The sequence below is a fragment of the Nerophis ophidion genome, linkage group LG26, assembly GCF_033978795.1.
Source record: "Nerophis ophidion isolate RoL-2023_Sa linkage group LG26, RoL_Noph_v1.0, whole genome shotgun sequence".
NCBI classification, from domain to species: domain Eukaryota; kingdom Metazoa; phylum Chordata; class Actinopteri; order Syngnathiformes; family Syngnathidae; genus Nerophis; species Nerophis ophidion.
Genome location: NC_084636.1, coordinates 6757420 through 6782847, shown reverse-complemented (window position 1 = coordinate 6782847; position 25428 = coordinate 6757420). Strand labels below are relative to the sequence as shown.

The window sequence follows — 25428 nt, the reverse complement described above, 5'->3', positions numbered from 1 at the left end:
TTTGTAATGATGGAAACTTTACTGCTGTCACTTCCCGTCTGTGTCATGTGACCACACAGAAACACTATTTACCCCAACGCCTCTGCATGCAAACGTGTAGCTAAGCAGGAAGTCATGTGACCAATGACACAAGGGCATGTTGCTAACGATATGCGAACCAGCATGCGTCAGTAAGTCCAAGTGGTTGTCATTGTAAACAGGAAGTGTTCCAAACACGCCGAGGAAATTAGCCAGGCATCAAATGTGGCTAAAGTGAAGCTATGCTAAAGTAATTTTGAAAATGGAACAAGAAGTCATTCTTGTTTACAAAGACTTCCTGTTTACATCAGCAGCACCCGCCGCCACGCAACCAGGAAGTCTCCCGGAACCGGACGTCTGCTAAGCTAAGGAAAGCCAAGATGAGCGTCAGAAGGTGACGGGAAACACGACAAACGAGACCACGAAAAGTTGCTGTTGGGCCTCAGAGTGAGCGCTGAGGCTAAGCTAAACGCTAATGTGCTAACCATGGCGTCAAGAATACAATCTTTTAAAGAAGCGTAACCTTTAAAACAGGGGTGTCCAAAGTGCGGCCCGCAGCTAATCATTTACCGACCCGCCACATATTCTGCAAAAATTGCAAAATTGATAGTATTGCAAAAATGAAAAAACATTTTTTTTTTAAAAGTGGAATGAGGTGAAATCTAATGAGAAAAAGTGGCAATGTTGACACAAAGCTGCCATGCAGGCCGTTTTTTTTTTTTCCATTGCTCAAAAAAAAAAGGACAAAAAAAAATCTATGTTATAATGAATTAATACTTAAAAATGATCACTTTAAAATGTTTTATGTAGAAAAAATATTGCATACCGTATTTCCTTGAATTGCCGCAGTGTACGTATATAGTATGCACCTGCCTTGAATTACTGCCGGGTCAAACTCGCTTCGCAAAATAATTAGCACATGCTTAGTTTTACCGCCTGGTCAAACTCGTCACGTCACGAGTGACACTTCCCCTGTCATCATTTTCAAAATGGAGGAGGCTGATTTCCATACCGGTAATTTGAAATCGCATAAATGGAAGAAGATTGAGAGCTGTTCAGTAGGATTTAAGGTCCAAGCTTACATCACACTCAAATTTTTACTGCATGCCTTTGGTAACTGGCGGAGTGAGAAGAGGTTTTAAAATAATTAGCGCGTGCTTACTTTTACCGCATGCTTTTGGTAAGCGCAGGAGTGAGAAGAGGTTTTAAATTAATTAGCTCCCCGGCGACAATTCAAGGAAATACGGTGTGTTGTGTGGTTGCCATATAAAAACATCAAAGTTTTGACAAAAGAGCATAAAACAAAGTTCAAACTTAAAATCGACGGATATATCGGAAGTTGATCTTGAAATTTAAGTGCTAAAAGTAAAAAAGAAACTAATGAAAATGCATCACTTTTTGAGTGGGGAACCTTTCGGAGCTCAAATATATTTAGTAATATTTTATTTAACTTTTCACTGTGATTACTCCAAAATATTAAATAATTAAAATCAATGGTGTCCTGCATTATTGATCTTTGAGGGCTTTAATTGCTAAATAAAGGAACTCTCCTGAAGGAATCAATAAAGTACTATAAATACCATCTAAATACTGCATATTTCAGTTTTACTATAAAAAACTAAGTTGTCTTTGACAGAAAAGGCATAAAACCTTGTTTTACTTTATATCAACCTCAAATTGATATAGAAATTTACTGTAAGCATTAAATAAAATAAAAATAATAACAATTTGACTTATTTGTAACATTTTAGTGACTGTGACCCTCTATGCTCCCCAGCAGCCCTAAGGATAAAAAAAAAAAAATCCATATATTTTGTTATGGTTTGAAAATGAAAAATATCAATATGGGCCCCGCATGCTTAAATGTTTCCGTGTGCGGCCCTCTGTAGAAAAAGTTTGGACACCCCTGCTTTAAAACATAAACTGACAGCGTCAGCCAAGGTGATATATTATGTTATTTGATATGATTTCATGCACTTTGAAGTCAAATTAAATGTCCGTGAAGCTAAAGTATATTTACATAAGTAGCTAGCGTCCATGCAGTGCTTTCTTCTGGAAGCTTCTCTGTTAGCGTCTCTGTGCGAGGGAGCCGAGCTAAAGGGGCTCATTGGCAGTGGGAGGTCTTACTGGCAGGCTCCGCCCCTGATGCATAGCCATTGCTGAGGCTGTTGGGACTGGGGGGCGTGGCCTGAGCCCTCGTTGCGGGGAGGACCACCGAGTAGCTTTTCTGAGGAGGTCTGGGCGAGACCAGCATGGACTTGGTGACGACAGACGCCTGCCGCAGCCCGTCGGTCCGCAGCGGCGGTCGGGAGGGGGCGGGCTCAGTGGGAGGAGCGTCCAGCTTGAGCGGTTCGGGGCTGCGAGAAGGGGAGGAGCTCCTTTTGTCCGTAGGCGTGGTTTGACTGTCTGAGGGCGTGGCCTCCTTGTCTTTGGGGGTGGGCTCCGTAGTCTCAGGAGGCGGGTCCTGTTGCACGCTGCTCTGCCGTGACGTCGCCGACGCCGCCATCTCGCAGCTGTCGGTGCGACGCCGCGAGCCCTCGTGCATCCGGCTGGTGGCCACCACGGCCTTCATGGCCGCCTGTGGCAGAGCGAGGTCATGTGACGTAAGACAGGTGAGCACGTTGCGTGCGAGCTCCTCACCTTCAGTTTGCGGCGAGCGTTGAACTCCTGCAGCTTCCTCTGGGTGGTGTCCATGTGCGAGAAGCGCGCCGCCTTGCCCAGCACCCACGGGTGCTGCAGCGCCTGGCGCACGCTCAGGCGCTTGCGAGGGTCCAACACGATCAGCTTGCTCACCTGCGACGACATCGTCAGCGACCGCGCCCACGCACCGTCACATGACCAATGAGACTGACCAGATCTTTGGCGTTCAGCGACACGTCGTCCCACCAGGGCGAGACAAACTCGTAGTCGCAGTTGAGGATGCGACTGTACATGTACTGGTCCCCGCGCGGGTCGAAGAAGGGCTCGAAGCCGCACAGCCTGCAATAGCACCGCGTTACTGTCACCACTCTGCGTGTGTGTGTGTGTGTGTGTGTGTGTGTGTGTGTGTGTGTGTGTGTGTGTGTGACAGGAAGTGACTCACAGGATGTAGAGGATGACGCCCACTGACCACATGTCCACTTCTGGGCCGTATGCGTTCCCTCGAAGGATCTCAGGAGCTCAAAACAAAATATGTCATGTGACCACCTGGCAACCAGGGGGAGTGGCTACTACTACTACTACTACTACTACTACTACTACTACTACTACATATACCGTGTACTACTACTACAGGATACTGTATACAGTATACTATTAGTACTAATACAGCATATACAGTATGCTATTACTACATCATATACCGTGTACTACTACTGCAGGATATTGTATACAGTATACTATTAGTACTACTACAGCATATACAGTATGCTCTTACTATTACTACTACTACTACTACATCATATACCGTGTACTACTACTACAGGATACTGTTTACAGTATACTATTAGTACTACTACTGCATATACAGTATGCTATTACTATTACTACTACATCATATACCGTGTACTACTACTACAGGATACTGTTTACAGTATACTATTAGTACTACTACTGCATATACAGTATGCTATTACTTTTACTACTACATCATATACTGTGTACTACTACTACAGGGTATTGTATACAGTATACTATTAGTACTACTACTGCATATACAGTATGCTATTACTTTTACTACTACATCATACACCGTGTCCTACTACTACAGGATACTGTTTACAGTATATTATTAGTACTACTACAGCATACTGTATACAGTATGCTATTACATTTACTACAACACCATATATATCGTGTACTACTACAACAGGATACTGTTTACAGTATACTATTAGTACTACTACAGCATATACAGTATGCTATTACTTTTACTACTACATCATATACCGTGTACTACTACTACAGTATACTGTACACAGTATACTATTAGTACTACTACTGCATATACAGTATGCTATTACTATTACTACTACATCATATACCGTGTCCTACTACTACAGGATACTGTTTATAGTATACTATTAGTACTACTACAGCATATACAGTATGCTATTACTTTTACTACTACATCATATACTGTGTACTACTATGACAGGATATTGCATACAGCTGTGGTCCCCAACCTTTTTGTAGCTGCAGACCGGTCAACGCTTGATAATTTGTTGGGGTGGAGGTTTTTTTTTTTTTTATGTTATTTTTTTAATTTTTTATTTTTTTCTTTGTCATGAAAAAGTGAGTTTTTTTTGGGTTGGTGCATTAATTGTAAGTGTATCTCGTGTTTTTTATGATGATTTAATTAAAAAAAAAAAAAAAAATTAATTTAAAAAAATTCTGCGGCCCAGGACCAATCGAGCTGCGGCCCGGTGGTTGAGGACCACTGGTATACAGTATACTATTAGTACTACTACTACAGCATATACAGTATGTTATTATTATTACTATTACTACTACATCATATACCATGTACTACTACTAGAGGATATTGTATACAGTGTACTATTAGTACTACTATAGCATATACAGTATGCTATATTATTACTACTACTACTACATCATATACCGTGTACTCATTGTGCAGTATATTGTATACAGTATTCTATTAGTACTACTACTGCATATACAGTATGCTATTACTAGTACTACTACTACAGCGTATAGAGTATACTACTAATACTACTACTACACCATATAGAGCACACTACTAGTACTATTACAGCATATGGAATATACTATTGGTAGTATTAGGCCAGTGTACTATTAGTGTGTAGTAGTGTACTCACCACAGTACCCTGGTGTCCCACACACAGTCTTCATGGTCACCTGATCATCGATTATTTTAGAAAGACCAAAGTCGGCTGAAAGACAACACATTCACAAACGTTGCGTGTGTGTGTGTGTGTGTGTGTGTGTGTGTGTGTGGTTGCCATGACGACAGCGCAGGCGCCACATACCAATCTTGAGCGGCGCGTCCAGCGAAAGGTCGGCGTAGAGTAAATTCTCTGGTTTGAGGTCGCGATGCACGACGCCGTTCTCGTGTAAATACTGAAACACACACACAGCCCAAGGTCTCAGGGGCCAAACATCAACATGTGGATGTTTCTTTAGGAAGTTCTATTCCTTTGACTTATTTACAAAGTAAACACACCAGCTTTCACTGCTGCACCGTCAACAAGTTCATTATTCTGCCCTTGCTACCCCTCTCCAGCGTGTGCAGCCAGACAGGTAGTTAACAAGTTAAGTGGATGTTCCTCCTTTTGCATTGTTTTTCTTCCATAGTTGTATTTCTCTGTACGTCTTCCTTTATGTCGGTTTGTAAGACTGAAAATATAAACATTGGAAAAGTATAACGTCCATTGTGTATGTTACATGAACAAAACAAAAGGTTTACTTTTTATACTGTCAGAGTTATTTGGTGTTGAACCTCAAGATGCAGAGAAGGAGGGAGGCATTTTGCAGGAAAACATGATTTAATTCAAATACTAAGACAAAAACAAACAAAGGGGTCAAACAAAAAGCGCGCACATGGGTGGATAACAAACAAAAGGCCCAGCGTGGAAGCTAACAGCTATCTAGCTGGAAACAGAAGTCATACTTGTAAAATGAAAGAACAAACTGGAAGCAGGGAACAAAAAACAGTAAGCTACAAACATCAAACGAATATAGCTTACCGCTACGCTACAAAGACACGACAAGGTACGACACGACAGGAGCGTTAGTATATGACAAGAAGTGACATCGACAAATCAATAATTCAGCACTGACTGGAAGACAAAGCAGGTACAAATAGGAGCGGACTGATTGACGCCAGCAGCCGCATCTGAAGGGAAACAAAGCACTCGGAGACAAACAGGAAGCTGAACCAAAATAAGAGTGCTGACAGGAACTAAGGACAGGAAATACTAAACCCACAGAGGAAAAACTAAAAAACAAACAAACTGTCAGTGGCAAGCCTGACAAATACACAAAGCAAACATTGCACACATGTGGTTTAACACAAATCTAAGGCATAGCTTTGTCGCCCTCTGCTGGTCAAATTCAGCGCTACATGTATTCAACCAGTTTCAATCACCAGAGTTAAACAACACAAATACAAAGGTCTTCAGCAATTTCATTACATTCATATAGAGATGTCCGATAATGGTTTTTTTGCCGATATTCCGATATTGTCTGACTCTAAATTACCAATTCCAACTAACACTGATATATACACTCGTGGAATTAACTAATTTTGTTGTGATGCCCCGCTGGATGCATTAAACAATGTACCAAGGTTTTCTGAAATAAATCAACTCAAGTTATGGAAAAAAAAATGCCAACATGGCGCTGCCATATTTATTATTGAAGTCACAAAGTGCGTTATTTTTTTTTAACATGCCTCAAAACAGCAACTTGGACTTTGGGACATGCTCTCCCTGAGAGAGCATGAGGAGGTTGAGGTGGGCGGGGTTGAGGGGGTATAACGGGGGGTGTATATTGTAGCGTACCGGAAGAGGTGTGCTGCAAGGGGTTCTGGGTAAATACCCAGAACTGCGCCCCCTACCCCGCCCACCTTATCGACGCACGGGGGGGGGGAATATATATTCAGGTTGTATCACGGATACAAAGGATTATGGGTATTTGTTGTGTTGCGTTTATGTTGTGTTACTGTGACGATGTTCTCCCGAAATGTGTTTGTCAATCTTGTTGGGTGTGGCTTCACAGCGTGGCGCATATTACTAAGAGTGTTAAAATTGTTTATATCACAACCATTAGTGTACTCTGTGTCACCCAGTATGCCTTGCAGTCGTGTGCGTGTTGCTGCGGAAGCCACACACAACATGAAGCTGGACTGACAAGCAGATCGGACATGTTGTAGTAGGCGACAAAGTCAATGGCTTCTTAGCACGCCCTAATACTTATTAACTGGGTGACTACCTGCAGTTATTCAAGAGATTAATAGCGTCTCTTAATGTCTTTGTTACTTTATGACACAGGTCTTAAATGGCTCTTTGAATGGCGAAAGATACTGATCACAGAACCATGCATATCAAATATTTCCGAATGGTTCAACCGCCACCCGCCCGAATCTAATTAAAATCTATTTTTTCGTCATGTCAACCGCCCGACCCGCGGTTTATCCGCGGATGAGACTGCAAACCGCGCATCTCTACTACACACTGTGTCTGCTTGTAAGTACTCTGTGTGCGTGCGCTGCCGAACATGCTCCTCTGCTCGTAAAACCAGCAATGTCACGACGACAGGAGCGGGGCAAGGGTACTTTTTAGAGGCGGTATAGTACCGAATATGTTTCATTAGTATCACGGTACTAGTATAGTACCGTGATACCTTACAACCCTAGTAAATAGTATCACAATTTAAGCTTTTTCTCACTACATTGTCTTTTTTTGGCGCTTTTTTTTTCTTGCATTGTTACTTTTTTTTTTTTTCAAACAACAAACCACGGGCCAACAAAACTCGGGCCACACTTTGGACACCTTTGGTGTAGAAAAACACAACAATGAGTTTTTAATGTTTTGGTGACGCACAATTATGTGATACAACTCTACAACTCAATACTGGTAATCCCAACACACACACGGGATGTAGGTCATCTGTGTGTGTGTGTGTGTGTGTGTGTGTGTGTGTGTGTGTGTGTGTGTGTGTGTGTTGGGGGGCGGGGGGAGAGAGAGAGAGAGAGAGAGAAAGATAGATTTAATCCTCGGTGATTTTAATCTGTTGAGCAGCTGGATGGTAGATGATGTTACATAAGAACACTTGATGCCCGCAAACACAACAACAACAACAGTCGATGTTTGACCATTCAAAGTCGACACCAGCAGCAGGCAGTTGGCGTGTGCTTCATGCTTAGAAAGTCGTCATAACGGAGAGGCGGAGCCTAGTCCAATCTAAGATAACAAACATTATCATGGATGAACCACAGATTCACTTTTAAGTCTAAGCTTCTGCTACTCAAATAGTGTGTGTGTGTGGGGGGGGGGGGGGGGGGGGTCTATCTTAACACACACATACAGATAGATGAATAAATAAACATTCACATCAGGGCGGGGGGCGTTAAAAAAATGTCCCTTATAAAAATGTACCTGATCAGGTTCCAAACACCCCGTTTAATGCATTCATCCATCCATCCATCCATCCATCCATCATCTTCCGCTTATCCGAGGTCGGGTCGCGGGGGCAGCAGCCTAAGCAGGGAAGCCCAGACTTCCCTGTCCCTAGCCACTTCATCTAGCTCTTACTGGGGGATCCCGAGGCGTTCCCAGGCCAGCCGGGAGACATAGTCTTCCCAACGTGTCCTGGGTCTTCCCCGTGGCCTCCTACCGGTCGGACATGCCCTAAACACCAGGTGTTTGGGTGACATCCTGACCAGATGCCCGAACCACCTCATCTGGCTCCTCTCCATGTGGAGGAACAGCGGCTTTACTTTGAACTCCTCTCGGATGGCAGAGCTTCTCACCCTATCTCTAAGGGAGAGCCCCGCCACACGGCGGAGGAAACTCATTTGGGCCGCTTGTACCCGTGATCTTATCCTTTCGGTCATGACCCAAAGCTCATGACCATAGGTGAGGATGGGAACGTAGATCGACCGGTAAATTGAGAGCTTTGCCTTCCGGCTCAGCTCCTTCTTCACCACAACGGATCGGTACAACGTCCGCATTACTGAAGACGCCGCACCGATCCGCCTGTCGATCTCACGATCCACTCTTCCCTCACTAGTGAACAAGACTCCTAGGTACTTGAACTCCTCCACTTGGGGCAGGGTCTCGTCCCCAACCCGGAGATGGCACTCCACCCTTTTCCCAGGCAAGAACCATGGACTCGGACTTGGAGGGGCTGATTCTCATCCCGGTCGCTGCTAACCGATCCAGTGAGAGCTGAAGATCCCGGCCAGATGAAGCCATCAGGACCACATCATCTGCAAAAAGCAGAGACCTAATCCCGCGGTCACCAAACCAGAACCCCTCAACACCTTGACTGCGCCTACAAATTCTGTCCATAAAAGTTATGAACAGAATGGGTGACAAAGGGCAGCCTTGGCGGGGTCCAACCCTCACTGGAAACCTGTCCGACTGGATATAGTCAGACTCACCTCGACGCACAGCAAGGGCTCTGGAACCCGTTTAATGCATCTTAAATGGTGATTCTAGTACCTTTAGTGCAGGGGTGTCCAAAGTGCGGCCCGGGGGCCATTTGTGGCTCGCTGGTCATTTTTTAATGGCCCCACGGCACATTTTAAAAATACAATTGGAAAAACATAAAAAGTGGTATAAAAGCGCAAACAGGTGAAATGTAACAAGAAAATGTTGCAATGCTTTAATAACAAGAAGCTGCCATGCAGGCTGTTTCTTTCTTTAAAAGATAATAATGAATCAAAATCAATGTCATTTTGAATTATTGACCTATTCTAGGCTTCAATTACGTCACATTAATTATTCCACTTTGAGATATTTTTGGAGGAAAATGTTGCATATTTTGTGTTTCGCCATATAAAAAACTAAGCTGTTTTTTTTTTTTAAAGAACGGCATAAAACAAACAAACAAACAAACAAAAAACATAAACAACAATACAACTTTAAATTGACGGATATATCTGAAGTTGATCTCGAGATTATTGTGCTAAAAGTAAACAGTAAAAAAAAATTATATTTTCTTTTTTAACACGTTAATGAGTAGGACACTTTTGGATCCACAATTATTTTAGTGTGATTTTTTTTTAAGTGTCATTGCTCAAAAAATAATAATGAATCAAAATCCAAAATTAAGGCTCCAGTTATTATATAATCTAAAATTTTCCAAATATTCCACTTTGAGATATTTTTTGGGGAAAATGTTGCATATTTTGTGTTTTGCCATATAAAAAACCGAGCTGTTTTTTTTTTAAAGAACGGCATAAAACAAACAAACAAGAAACATAAACAACAATAAAACTTTAAATTGACGGATATATCTGAAGTTGATCTTGAGATTATTGTGCTAAAAGTAAACAGTAAAAAAAAAAAGTATAATTTATTTTTTAACACTTTAATGAGTAGGACACTTTTGGATCCACAATTATTTTAGTGTGATTTGTTTTTAAGTGTCATTGCTCAAAAAATTATAATGAATCCAAATCCAAAATTAAGGCTCCAGTTATTCTATAACCTCAAATTTTCCAAATATTCCACTTTGAGATATTTTGGGGGGAAAATGTTGCATATTTTGTGTTTTGCCATAGAAAAAACTGAGCTGTTTTTTTTTAAAGAACGGCATAAAACAAACAAACAAAAAACATAAACAACAATAAAACTTTAAATTGACGGATATATCTGAAGTTGATTTCGAGATTATTGTGCTAAAAGTAAACAGTAAAAAAAATGTATAATACATTTTTTAACACTTTAATGAGTAGGACACTTTTGGATCCACAATTATTTTAGTGTGATTTGTTTTTAAGTGTCATTGCTCAAAAAATAATAATGAATCCAAATCCAAAATTAAGGCTCCAGTTATTCTATAATCTCAAATTTTCCAAATATTCCACTTTGAGATATTTTTGGGGGAAAATGTTGCAGATTTTGTGTTTTGCCAGTCGTGGAATGAACACAATATTATGCCTAATTTTGTTGTGATGCCCCGCTGGATGCATTAAACAATGTAACAAGGTTTTCCAAAATAAATCAACTCAAGTTATGCAAAAAAAAAAAAATGCCATATTAATTATTGAAGTCACAAAGTGCATTATCTTTTTTTAACATGCCTCAAAACAGCAGCTTGGAATTTGCTACAATTTCTCCCTGAGAGAGCATGAGGAGGTTGAGGTTGAGGTGGGCGGGGTTGAGGGGTCTATATTGTAGCGTCTCGGAAGAGTTAGTGCTGCAAGGGGTTCTGGGTTTTTGTTCCGTTGTGTTACGGTGCGGATGTTCTCCCGAAATGTGTTTGTCATTCTTGTTTGGTGTGGGTTCACAGTGTGGCGCATATCTGGAACAGTGTTAAATTTGTTTACACGGCCACCCTCAGTGTGACCTGTATGACCAAGTATGCCTTGCATTCAATTCTGTGTGTGTGTGAAAAGCCGTAGATATTATGCGACTGGGCCGGCACGCAAAAGCAGTGCCTTTAAGGTTTATTGGTGTTCTGTACTTCGCCTACGTCCGTGTACACAGAGGCGTTTTAAAAAGTCATACATTTTACTTTTTGAAACCGATACCGATAATTTCCGATACTACATTCTAAGGCATTTATCGGTCGATCACATCGGCAGTCCGATATCATCGGACATCTTTAGTCAATATATATATATATATATATATATATATATATATATATATATATATATATATATATATATATATATATATATACATATATATATACATATATAATTTTTACTTTCAACGCTTAAATATAGACGGATCAACTTCCGAGTTATCCGTTGACATAGGGTAAAAATAAATAAATTAAGTTTTATGCGCGACCCCAAAAAGGACAAGCCGTAGATAATTGGATGGATGGGTGTTTTTTTTTTTTATGTTGGAAAAATATAAATAAAAAACACCAAAAGATGTTCAAAGTGGAATATTTGATGTAAATTAGCCTTTTACAGGTAAAAAAAAATTCACAACAATATTGATTTTGGTTCAATATATTTTTTTAAACAGACAGTTTTAAAAAATTTTTAAATCACTCTAAAAGTCTCAGGAATCCAAAAGGTCCCCCACTCATAAAAATGTTAGAAATAAGTCATATATCAATATACATCTCATTTTTACTTTCAACGCTTAAATATCTATATATCAACTCCAGAGCTATCCGTTGACATAAAGTTAAAAAGAATAATAGTTATTTTTTATGCGTGATCCCAAAAGGGACAAGCAGTAGAAAATGGATGGATGGATGTTTATTTTTTTAAATAGGAAAAATTGGAAAAAAAACACCAAAAATGTTCCAACTGGAATATTTTATGCAAATTAATTGGAGCCTTTAATAGGTAAAAAAAAAAAAAAATTCACAACATTAATTTTGGTTAAATACTTTTTTTAAACAATGACAGTTTAAAGAAAAAAATCACTCTAAAGGTCTCAGGGATCCAAAAGACCCCCCACTCATAAAAATGTTAGAAATAAGTCATATACCAATATATATTATTTTTACTTTCAACGCTTAAATATCGATAGATCATCTTCAGAGCTATCCGTTGACATAAAGTTAAAAAAAAAAGTTATGTTTTATGCGCGACCCCTAAAGTGACAAGCGGTAAGAAATGGATGGATGGATGTTTGTTTGAATAGGAAAAATAGAAAAAGAAAAACACAAAAAAAATGTAAAAGTTGATTATTTTATGTAAATTATTTGGAGCCTTTAATGGGTACAAAGAAATCACAACAACATTGATTTTGGTTAGAAAAAAATGTTTTAAACAATGACAGTTTAAAAAAAATCACTCTAAAGGTCTCAGGGATCCAAAAGGCCCCCCACTCATAAAAGTGTTAAAAATAAGTCATAAATCAATATATGTTATTTTTGCTTTCAACACTTAAATATCGATAAATCATCTTCAGAGCTATTCGTTGACGTAAAGTTAAAAACAATTTTATGTTTTATTTGCGACCCCAAAAGGGACAAGCGGTAAAAAATGGATGGATGGATGTTTTTTTTAAATAGGAAAAAGAGAAAAACAAAAACACCATTTTTTTTTAAAGTTCATTATTTTATGTAAATTAATTGGAGCCTTTAATGGGTAAAAAAAAAAAATCACAACATTTATTTTGGTTAAAAAACATTTTTTTTAAAACAATGACAGTTTAAAAAAAAATCACTGTAATGGTCTCACGGTTCCAAAAGGCCCCCCACTCATAAAAATGTTAAAAATAAGTCATATATCAATATATATTATTTTTACTTTCAACGCTTAAATATTTATATATCAACTTCAGAGCTATCTGTTGACATAAAGGCCCGCGAACAGGTTTTATCCGCCCCGCGGGATGAGTTTGCTAAGTATAAAAATCAGCCGAAATTTTTGAATGAAAAAACTGCTGTTATAAATGTGTCCACTAGATGTCGCAATAGCAATTCTTTGTATCCGTAGATTATGCTATATATGTAAAAAAAAATAAACCACATGATGTTTTAGTGCACCAGTCAAGGAAAATGAGCAAACTACATCAATAACATCCTGTAAGTTGATTGTGATAATATTTTTTTTATGTTGATAGACTGAAAATGAACACCATTGAGTTGACTGATGACTATTATCACATAATGTATTGAGGAGGTATAAATAACGACAAATAAAGGTAAAATACTATTAACCGCAACATGTGAGTGTAAAAAAAACAACATTATAATTTGTACATTTTCAGAATGTGCTTGTTCTATTGTTAAAGAAAACAATCTGAAGTTGTCTTTATTTTTAAATTATCGTGCCGTGATTTTACCAGTGCGGCCCACTTGGGAGTAAATTTTTCTCCATGTGGCCCCCCATCTAAAATGAGTTTGACACCCTTGCTGTAAATGTTTCAGGCATCCATAAAGCCTCAACTTTGAAAGTGTTAAAAAAAAAGGTCACATATGAATTATCCACCCATCCATTTTCTACCGCTTGTCCCTTTTTGGGATGGGGGGGGGCTGGAGCCTAGCTCCGCTGCATTTGGGCGGAAGGCGAAGTAAACTGCGGACAAGTCACACATATGAATGATTATTTTTACAATTTATTTCTAGTTTTTTTTACTACTTTTTTCACTATTTTTACTATTATTTTTTACTTTCAACACTTATAGAATCGATTAGAATAGAATAGAATATATCTTTATTGTCATTGTACATTGTACAACGAAATTGTATGCGGTATAGCTCGGTTGGTAGAGTGCCCGTGCCAGCAACTTGGGGGTTGCAGGTTCGATTCCCACTTCCGCCATCCTAGTCACTGCTGTTGTGTCCTTGGGCAAGACACTTTACCCGCCTGCTCCCAGTGCCACCCACACTGGTTTAAATGTAACTTAGATATTGGGTTTCACTATGTAAACCGCTTTGAGTCACTAGAGAAAAGCGCTATATAAATATAATTCAGTTCACAAATTCATAACACATAAAAACATAGATAAAAATACATAAAAATACCAAGCTCACATGCTCAGTCATTATTGTCATCTTGTGTTCAGCGACACTATTGCCCTCGGGTAAAAAGTGTTCTTAAATCGTTTTGTCCGGCATTTTATTGTCCTGTATCTCCTGCCTGAGGGCATCAGTTCAAAAAGTTTATGCCCAGGGTGAGATGGGTCCTTTATGATGTTTTGGGCCTTTATGAGTCATAAATCCCAATAGGTTTTTGTTATTTATTGTGCAAGGACAGTTTTAAAGTAAAAAAAACTGTTATCAGTGTCTTTCCTCCATTTCCTTTGTCTACATCAGGGGTCAGCAACCTTTTTGAAAGCAAGAGCTACTTCTTGGGTACTGATTAATGCAAAGGGCTACCAGTTTGATACACACTTAAATAAATTGCCAGAAATAGCCAGTTTGCTCAATTTACCTTTAATAAATAAATATATATATAAAAAAATGGGTATTTCTGTCCGTCATTCCGTCGTACATTTTTTTCTTTTACGGAAGGTTTTTTGTAGACAATAAATGATGAAAAAAACACTTAATTGAACGGTTTAAAAGAGGAAAAAACACGAAAAAAAATGAAAATAACATTTAGAAAAATTGTTTATTTCAATTTCGACTTCAAAATTCAACCGAAAAAAAAGAATAGAAAAACTAGCTAATTACAATCTTTTTGAAAAAAATAAAAAAAGAATTTATGGAACATCATTAGTAATTTTTCCTGATTAGGATTAATTTTAGAATTTTGATGACATGTTTTAAATAGGTTAAAATCCAATCTGCACTTTGTTAGAATATATAACAAATTGGACCAAGCTATATTTCTAACAAAGACAAATCATTATTTCTTCTAGATTTTCCAGAACAAAAATTTTAAAAGAAATTCAAAAGACTTTGAAATAAGATTTAAATTTGATTCTACAGATTTTCTATATTTGCCAGAATAATTGTTTTGAATTTTAAACATAATAAGTTTGAAGAAATATTTCACAAATATTCTTCGTCAAAAAAACAGAAGCTAAAATGAAGAATTAACTTAAAATGTATTTATTATTCTTTACAATAAATTAAAAAAAATACTTGAACATTGATTTAAATTCTCAGGAAAGAAGTGGAAGGAATTTAAAAGGTAAAAAGGTATATGTGTTTAAAAATCCTAAAATCATTTTTAAGGTTGTATTTTTTCTCTAAAATTGTCTTTCTGAAAGTTATAAGAAGCAAAGTAAAAAAAAAAAGGAATTTATTTAAACAAGTGAAGACCACGTCTTTCAAATTCTATTTTGAGTTTTGTCTCTCTTAGAATTAAAATTGTCGAGCAAAGCGAGACCAGCTTGCTAGTAAATAAATACAACTTAAAAAATAGAGGCAGCTCACTGGTAAGTGCTGCTATTTGAGCTATTTTTAGAACAGGCCAGCGGGCGACTCATCTGGTCCTTACGGGCACTGTGTTGGTGACCCCTGCTCTAAACACTACTAATTTGTGGTTAGAAACCTTTTTTGTTTGTTTTAGTATGTTTTTTGTTTGAGGACAAACATGACAGAACTACCACTTTTTTACTATGTTTGTGTGTATGCTGCACTGATGACACTATTTGGTGAACATCCATTTGTCCTACTAATTTTGGCGGTCCTTGAACTCACCAAAGTGACGGTTTGTCTACCTTCTTTGTCAACCTGGTGCGCTCTTTAACAGGTCAATCGAAGCAATAGAATATAAAGGGAATATTTTTTGTAATGGAATGAATCGATGCCTTGAATGTATTTTCCCGGTGTAGCCCTGAAGAAGACCCCCCCCCCCCTTACCGCCACGGCCTCCAGGATCTGCTTGATGACGTGGGCGGCGTCTCTCTCGCTGTAGTAGCCGCGCTCCACGATCCTGCCAGAGCGCAGTCGTCAAGTTAATGCGATAAAAAAAAAAAGAAAAGTGGTTTGACCTGCTCACCTGTCAAAGAGCTCCCCTCCGGTCACCAGCTCCAGAACCAGGGCGATGTCCGTGTCCGTCTCAAAGATCTCTTTGAGCTGGATCTGGGGGAGCAAACGGGGAGAAGCGTCACGCTCGCCATCCAACAGGAAGTGGTATCCGCCCGGGAAAGGCGGGACTTACGATGTTTGGGTGGGAGAGGCGCAGCAGGACGCCGATTTCCGTCCGAACAATCTTCTTGTCGATCTGCCACAGCAAAAGCAGTGTGAGTATTGTGTGTGTGTGTGTGTCAAAGGTCATGACCTCTGACCTCCAGTTTCTCCATCCAGACCACTGACCGTTTTCTTCAGGACTTTGACGGCGTACGGCTTCTTCTTCTCTTTTTCTTCGCAGCGATACACGATGGACGTCGCTCCTCTGCAGCCAGACGACGACAGCGTCACGTAAATCACACGACACATGACCACCTGCTTGTGAGTGTGTGTGTGTGTGTGTGTGTGTGTGTGTGACAGTGTGTTCTTGTATTTCTACCCTTCTTGAGACATGAAGGAAAAGTAGCTTCCATATGAGGAGGTGGAATCACGGTCCCAATAACATTGCATCAAATAGACAATGTCTCATTAGCACCCCTGCTGGTGACATCTATCAAAATGAGGGTGGTCCCAAAAGGGAGGGATTTTTCAAACGTGTCGGTTTTAAAAGTGCTCCCCCTCTGGTCAACATGTGAAGTAACAAGTGTGTGTAAGAAATTGAAAAGCGCCCCTTTTGGCCAAAAAATGTATTTAAAAAAATAAATAATAAATATGTATACAGAGACATACTGTAATAACTTGAAGTAAATAATGAAGATTAAAAACCAATTACAAACAAAAAAAAATAACTAAAAGCTGACCTTCCATATTCGGGCTGGTGAACAAGTTAGGACATAAATCATGAACCCATCCATCCATCCATCCATCATCTTCCGCTTATCCGAGGTCGGGTCGCGGGGGCAGCAGCCTAAGCAGGGAAGCCCAGACTTCCCTATCTCCAGCCACTTCGTCTAGCTCTTCCCGGGGGATCCCGAGGCGTTCCCAGGCCAGCCGGGAGACATAGTCTTCCCAACGTGTCCTGGGTCTTCCCCGTGGCCTCCTACCAGCTGGACGTGCCCTAAACACCTCCCTAGGGAGGCGTTCGGGTGGCATCCTGACCAGATGCCCGAACCACTTCATCTGGCTCCTCTCGATGTGAAGGAGCAGCGGCTTTACTTTGAGTTCCTCCCGGATGGCAGAGCTTCTCACCCTATCTCTAAGGGAGAGACCCGCCACACGGCGGAGGAAACTCATTTCGGCCGCTTGTACCCGTGATCTTATCCTTTCGGTCATGACCCAAAGCTCATGACCATAGGTGAGGATGGGAACGTAGATCGACCGGTAAATTGAGAGCTTTGCCTTCCGGCTCAGCTCCTTCTTCACCACAACGGATCGATACAACGTCCGCATTACTGAAGACGCCGCACCGATCCGCCTGTCGATCTCACGATCCACTCTTCCCCCACTCGTGAACAAGACTCCTAGGTACTTGAACTCCTTCACTAGGGGCAGGGTCTCCTCCCCAACCCGGAGATGGCGCTCCACCCTTTTCCGGGCGAGAACCATGGACTCGGACTTGGAGGTGCTGATTCTCATTCCGGTCGCTTCACACTCGGCTGCGAACCGATCCAGTGAGAGCTGACGATCCCGGCCAGATGAAGCCATCAGGACCACATCATCTGCAAAAAGCAGAGACCTAATCCCGTGGCCACCAAACCGGAACCCCTCAGCGCCTTGGCTGCGCCTAGAAATTCTGTCCATAAAAGTTATGAACAGAATCTGTGACAAAGGACAGCCTTGGCGGAGTCCAACCCTCACTGGAAACGTGTCCGACTTACTGCCAGCAATGCGGACCAAGCTCTGGCACTGATCATACAGGGAGCGGACTGCCACAATAAGACAGTCCGATACCCCATACTCTCTGAGCACTCCCCACAGGACTTCCCGAGGGACACGGTCGAATGCCTTCTCCAAGTCCACAAAGCACATGTAGACTGGTTGGGCAAACTCCCATGCACCCTCAAGAACCCTGCCGAGAGTATAGAGCTGGTCCACAGTTCCACGATCTGGACGAAAACCACACTGTTCCTCCTGAATCCGAGGTTCGACTATCCGGCGAAGCCTCCTCTCCAGTACACCTGAATAAACCTTACCGGGAAGGCTGAGGAGTGTGATCCCACGATAGTTGGAACACACCCTCCGGTCCCCCTTCTTAAAGAGAGGGACCACCACCCCGGTCTGCCAATCCAGAGGTACCGCCCCCGATGTCCACGCGATGCTGCAGAGTCTTGTCAACCAAGACAGCCCCACAGCATCCAGAGCCTTAAGGAAGTCCGGGCGGATCTCATCCCCCCCCGGGGCCTTGCCGCCGAGGAGCTTTTTAACTACCTCAGCGACCTCAGCCCCAGAAATAGGAGAATCCACTACTATATTCCCCAGGCACCGCTTCCTCAAACAAAGACGTGTTGGTGGGATTGAGGAGGTCTTCGAAGTATTCCCTCCATCGATCCACAACTTCCGCAGTCGAAGTCAGCAGACCACCATCCGCACCATACACGGTGTTGATAGTGCATGAATCATGAACCCAATACAGGAAAACATTGCATCTAATAGAGAATGTCTCATTAGCACCCCTGGTGGTGGACACTATTAAAAGTAGGGTGGTTCCAAAAAGGAGGGATTTTTTTCCAAATGTACTGCTTTTAAAAGTGCTCCCTTTCTGGTCAACATATGAAATAACAAGTCTGTGCAAAAATTTTAAAGGCCTACTGAAACCCACTACTACCGACCACGCAGTCTGATAGTTTATATATCAATGATGAAATATTAACATTGCAACACATGCCAATATGGCCGGGTTAGTTTACTAAATTGCAATTTTAAATTTCGCGCCGAAGTATCCTGCGGAAACGTCACAGTATGCGTGACGTCACGCATTGTAGAGGACATTTCGTTCCAGCATCGTTCCAAGCTATAAGTTGTCTGTTTTCATCGCATAATTCCAAAGTATTCTGGACATCTGTGTTGCTGAATCTTTTGCAATTTGTTCAATGAATAATGGAGACGTCAAAGAAGAAAGCTGTAGGTGGGAAGCGGTGTATTGCGACCGGCTTTAGCGACACAAACACAGCCGGTGTTTCCTAACTGTTTACATTCCCGAAAGATGACGGTGAAGCTTTAGTATGGAACAGAGCGGTCAAGCGAACACGGTTGGATTGGACCACACACACAAAGTACAGTGTATTATGCAGTGATCAATTCGAAAGATCGTGTTTCGAAGAGGGTCCCTTGCGAAGGGCAGAGATGGGCATCGCCACCACCCGTCGACTGGTGCTGAAGAAAGGTGCGGGGCCAACCTTCAGGTTGTACAGGTACGACCATATAAGCTCACTAAAACACTAGTACCACAATAAGCAGATAAGGGATTTTCCAGAATTATCCTGGTAAATTTGTCTAATAACATCTGAATCGCTCCCACTGTATAGTCTTTTTTTGTGTGTAGTCCTTCACTCTAACTTTCCTCATCCAGGAATCTTTCATCCTCGCTCAAATTAATGGGGAAATCGTCGCTTTCTCAGTCCGAATCGCTCTTGCTGCTGGTGGCCATGATTGGTAACAATGTTCAGATGTGAGGAGCTCCACAACCCGTGACGTCACGCGCACATCGTCTGCTACTTCCGGTACAGGCAAGGCTTTTTTATCAGCACCAAAAGTTGCGAACTTTACCGTGGATGTTCTCTACTAAATCCTTTCAGCAAAAATATGGCAATCTCGCGAAATGATCAAGTATGACACATAGAATGGACCTGCTCTCCCCGTTTAAATAAGAAAATCTCATTTCAGTAGGCATTTAATGTTGTAAAAACCAAACTTTATATATCTAGAAAGGGTGGTGCCATACTTGCCAACCATCCCGATCTTCCCGGGAGATTCCCGATTTTCAGTGCCCCTCCCGAAAAGCTCCCGGGGTAACCATTATCGCGAATTTCTCCCGATTTCCACCCGGACAACAATATTGGGGGCATGCCTTTAAGGCACTGCCTTTAGCGTCCTCTCTCACCTAAAACCTTCACCCATTAACAGCCGCATGCTATCCAGGCGTCCGCTTTTCTTCCATTTAAAGAGCGGGCCGGCCCAGTCACATAGTAATGTAGCGTTGGACGGGTTTAACAATGGCCTGACACATTATATGATCTTTTAACTGGTTTAATGAAAACGTTGATTTAAAGCACACACACGGGAATGCTTCATACTCGGTCAACAGCCATACAGGTCACACTGAGGGTGGCCGTATAAACAACTTTAACACTGTTATGAATATGCGCCACACTGTGAACCCACACCAAACAAGAATGACAAACACATTTCGGGAGAACATCCGTACCGTAACACGACATGAACACAACCGAACAAAAAATACCCAGAATCCTTTGCAGCACTAACTCTTCCAAGACGCCACAACAACATCTACGGCTTTTGGAGCTCAGTGCACAACTGCACACACAAGAAGGAGACGAAGCAGAAGAACGAAGAAGAGACATGGCGATGACGAGTAAGAAGAAGAAATACGCTTGGAAGTTCCAAGCTCGAAAGGGAAGAGGTATGCTGCCTGCACCTCAACTCCGCCCCTCCAAACCACACCCCCAACCCCCCTCATCTCCCGAATTTGGCGGTCTCAAGGTTGGCAAGTATGGGTGGTCCTAAAGAGGTAGGCATGAAGTCTCATGAAGGTAGAAAATACAACAAGGTGTGTGTGTGTGTTCTTGTACAAACCCCGTTTCCATATGAGTTGGGAAATTGTGTTAGATGTAAATATAAACAGAATACAATGATTTGCAAATCCTTTTCAACCCATATTCAGTTGAATATGCTACAAAGAAAACATATTTGATGTTCAAACTGATAAACTTTTTTTTTTGCAAATTATCATTAACTTTAGAATTTGATGCCAGCAAACCATGACGAAGAAGTTGGGAAAGGTGGCAATAAATACTGATAAAGTTGAGGAATGCTCATCAACACTTATTTGGAACATCCCTCAGGTGTGCAGGCTAATTGGGAACAGGTGGGTGCCATGATTGGGTATAAAAACAGCTTCCCAAAAAATGCTCAGTCTTTCACAAGAAAGGATGGGGCGAGGTACACCCCTTTGTCCACAACTGCATGAGCAAATAGTCAAACAGTTTAAGAACAACGTTTCTCAAAGTGCAATTGCAAGAATTTGAGGGATTTCAACATCTACGGTCCATAATATCATCAAAAGGTTCAGAAAATCTGGAGAAATCACTCCACGTAAGCGGCATGGCCGGAAACCAACATGGAATGACCGTGACCTCAGACTGTATCATAAACCGACATCAATCTCTAGAGGATATCACCACATGGGCTCAGGAACACTTCAGAAAACCACTATCACTAAATACAGTTTGTCGCTACATCTGTAAGTGCAAGTTAAAGCTCTACTATGCAAAGCGAAAGCCATTTATCAACAACATCCACAAACGCCGCCGGCTTCTCTGGGCCCGAGATCATCTAAGATGGACTGATGTAAAGTGGAAAAGTGTTCTGTGGTCTGACGAGTCCACATTTGAAATTGTTTTTGGAAATATTCGACTTCGTGTCATCCGGACCAAAGGGGAAGCGAGCCATTCCAGAATGTTATCGACGCAAAGTTGAAAAGCCAGCATGTGTGATGGTATGGGGGTGCATTAGTGCCCAAGGCATGGGTAACTTACACATCTGTGAAGGCACCATTAATGCTGAAAAGTACATACAGGTTTTGGAACAACATATGTTGTCATCTTTTTCATGGACGCCCCTGCTTATTTCAGCAAGACAATGCCAAGCCACATTCAGCACGTGTTACAACAGCGTGGCTTCGTAAAAAAAGAGTGCGGCCACTTTCCTGGCCCGCCTGCAGTCCACACTTGTCTCCCATCAAAAATGTGTGGTGCATTATGAAGCGTAAAATACGACAGCGGAGACCCCGGACTGTTGAACAACTGAAGCTCTACATAAAACAAGAATGGGAAAAGAATTCCACTTTCAAAGCTTCAACAATTAGTTTCCTCAGTTCCCAAACGTTTATTGAGTGTTGTTAAAAGAAAAGGTGATGTAACACAGTGGTGAACATGCCCTTTCCCAACTACTTAGGCACGTGTTGATGCCATGAATTTTAAGTTAACTATGATTTGCAAAAAAAAAATAAAGTTTGAGTTTGAACATCAAATATTTTGTCTTTGTAGCATATTCAACTGAATATGGGTTGAAAGGGATTTGCAAATCATTGTATTCCGTTTATATTTACATCTAACACAATTTCCCAACTCATATGGAAACAAGATTTGTAAATACAAATCTTTATATATCTACAAAGGGCGATCCTAAAGAGGTAGGTATTTTTCGGTGGTGTCCAGAAAGTAAGAAATACAAGAAAGTGTGTGTGTGTGTGAGTACCAGATGGAGGAAAGATATCACACATTCACACCCGTGCAGGCCTGACTGGTCTCCCTGGCAACAGCACACCTGCCAACAGGCCTAGCGACAGTATACTTAATCACTTTATGCAATTTAGCATTGACATCATTAATTTCACTTTAAAATAGGAGCCTTTCCTGTATAAACAAGGGGGCGTGGCCTCTTGGTTTCCCGCTAATGACCCACATTACGTGTTTTACTGAGGCCGGGTGGTGAAGTCTGTAATTTATTCATTCGTTCATTCACGAGCACTGTTACACGCGTGAACCGTTTGGATATCTGTGTTGCTGAATCTTTTGCAATTTGTTCAAATAATAATGGAGACGTCAAAGAAGAATGCTGTTGGTGGAAAGCAATGGATTGCAGCTGCCTTTAGCAACCGAAACACAGCCGGTGTTTCTTTGTTTGTTGTGAAGCTTTAACACAGAGCGGTCAAGCGAACATGTTTCTCTACGTCAACCAGCAAGTATTTGGATGGGGAAATTGTGATATTAAGTCGGCTCTTACCGGAGACTTCAGTGGATTATGGGACTTCCTCCTGCAGCCCAAAAAGGCAGCTGTGATCTTGGCTGTGTCACGCCAAATTTCTTCCCCCCTACAAATACCTTCCCCACGGAAGACATTTGGCGTGACAGCCCCTCTAATTCCTGAAGGACCCCAATGAGGGTGGAAGGACCTAAAAACAGCCCACACAGCTGCCTGTTTTAAAAGCATTATATTTGGCTGATTGTCATTGGTAAAAAATATCAGTGAGGAAAAAATATTAGCATTCCAGCATGCTAACCTTTCAAGCTATTTTTCCTTCGCAAATTTTGCAGCTACAACCCTTAAAAGAGTCATATAACTTGCTTAAAGCAGCCCACACAGCTGCCTGTTTTAAAAGCATTGTAATTGGCTGATTGTCGCCGGTGAAAAATAACAGTGAGGAAAAAATATTTGCATTCCAGCATGCTAACCTTTCAAGCTATTTTTTCTTTGCTGATTTTGCAGCCGTAACCCTTAAGAGTCATATAACTTGGTATTGTCATGCCCTCATTGGGGTCTTTCAGGCATTAGAGGGGCTGTCATGCCAAATGTCTACCGGGGGGAAGAAATTTGAGGTGACAGCTCTTTGGCTTCTCTGAGAGACACTGGCTTTCAGGTATGACTTTACAATCTCACTAAAACACTATTAAAACAATAAGCAGATAAGGGATCTTCCAGAATCATCCTAGTAAATGTGTCTAATTACATCTGAAACGGTCCCACTGCCGGTGCTTCACTCTAACTTTCCTCATCCACAAATCTTTCATCCTCGCTCAAATTAATGGGGATATTGTCGCTTTCTCGGTCCGAATCGCTCTCGCTGCTGGTGGCCATGATTGTGAACAATGTGAGGAGCTCCACAAACCTTGACGTCACGCGCACATCGTCTGCTACTTCCGGTAAAGGCAAGGCTTTTTTTTAATTAGCGACCAAAAGTTGCGAACTTCATCGTCGATGTTCTCAACTAAATCCTTTCGGCAAAAATATGGCAATATCGCGAAATGATAAAGTATGACACATAGAATGGACCTGCTATCCCCGTTTAAATATGAAAATCTCATTTCAGTAGGCTTTTAAGTGACTCCGCCCCCTCTGTGACGTCACGCCGTCTGTGCCGCGAGCGTGTGTCACCCGCATGTTGTTGTTGTTGTGCGCTAATAATAATAATAACAACGACGAGCGTCAAATATCCGACTGTCATTGAACGCACTCCCAAACAAAACGTGTGTGTGTGTGTGCGGCCCAGACCTGCCCAGTTCGGAACTCAGGGTGTAAAACTCCTCCACCGTCCCGTCCCTCCGAGAACCGTCCACCCAGAACTCCACCGGCTCCGAACCGGGCCGGGACGTCGGCATGGTGACCACACAACCAGAACTGTGTCCGGGACCAGGCGGAGCTAGTCCACTTGAAACCAGGATCAGCCTAATCCTGAGCGGAATTCCGATCAATTCGGTTTCGTTTAATCCGTTTGAGCCTCCGAACGCCGAGGGTTTATTCCAGACTCAAAACTCAATCCAGGTTATATAGCGTCCATTTGGGCCTAGAACGGCTCAGGTGTCGGTTTCGCACGGTCCATCGTCCTCCTCCTGGTCTGGGATTTAGCGAGGCTGCCTCCAGACCAGGTCCAGGTCCTGTCCGGGCGGGCTGTGCTCGGCAACAACGCGGTTCTGCTGAGGGAAAGATGCTCCAGATGTTGGCTGGATCTGCGGAGAGGCTGCGGCGGTAATCCTTTAGCCCCGCCCCCTGGCAACGCGCTTGCCATTGGACGGTTACAATGTCGCTCATTCACCCAGCAAAACACGCGAGAACCACTCTAACTTACGCTTCTTAGTCATTTTATGACACAAAACAGCTATTTTTACACTCGTTATTATTATTACTGTATTATTATTACCACCGCGCGCCACTCCATCGACACGGTAACGTCACGAGTTTGTGTACAACCTCAAATGGCCGCTGGGGGCGCAAGTAAATATTTGGGAACATTTCTTCTTCTTTGGTAGTAGTGTTGTCATGATTTCCACTTAGTGTGTTCATTTTACATGAACAGAAAATATAAAGAAAATACATCATACAAATAAAAACGACATTTGTTTGTTTTGTATAATAAGTAGTGTTAGTACAGGAGTAATTACATTTTTATAAGCCTTTATTTATTCATTTACAAACAATTGAGGAATAATAATAATAGTCAAAATAAGTACAATAACAGTACAAAACAGAATCAGGGGGTTGTAAACTCAATTAAGTCATTAAATAAAATGCAATATATATATATATATATATATATTTATA

General features: G+C 41.4%; 1 protein-coding gene across 1 annotated transcript; it reads right to left on the bottom strand.

Annotated features, from left to right (window-relative positions):
- si:ch73-60h1.1 (calcium/calmodulin-dependent protein kinase type IV) lies at nt 1-24890 on the bottom strand. The gene is made up of 11 exons (XM_061888672.1): nt 24382-24890; nt 16399-16477; nt 16244-16306; nt 16082-16164; nt 15943-16015; nt 5010-5100; nt 4839-4913; nt 3101-3176; nt 2871-2997; nt 2659-2811; nt 1-2596 (listed from the first exon to the last, which is right to left on the bottom strand). Exons 1-11 carry the CDS (start codon nt 24486-24488, stop codon nt 2123-2125), a joined length of 1401 nt encoding a protein of 466 aa, XP_061744656.1. The 5' UTR covers nt 24489-24890; the 3' UTR covers nt 1-2122.
- Between the last annotated feature and the right edge of the window lie 538 nt (nt 24891-25428).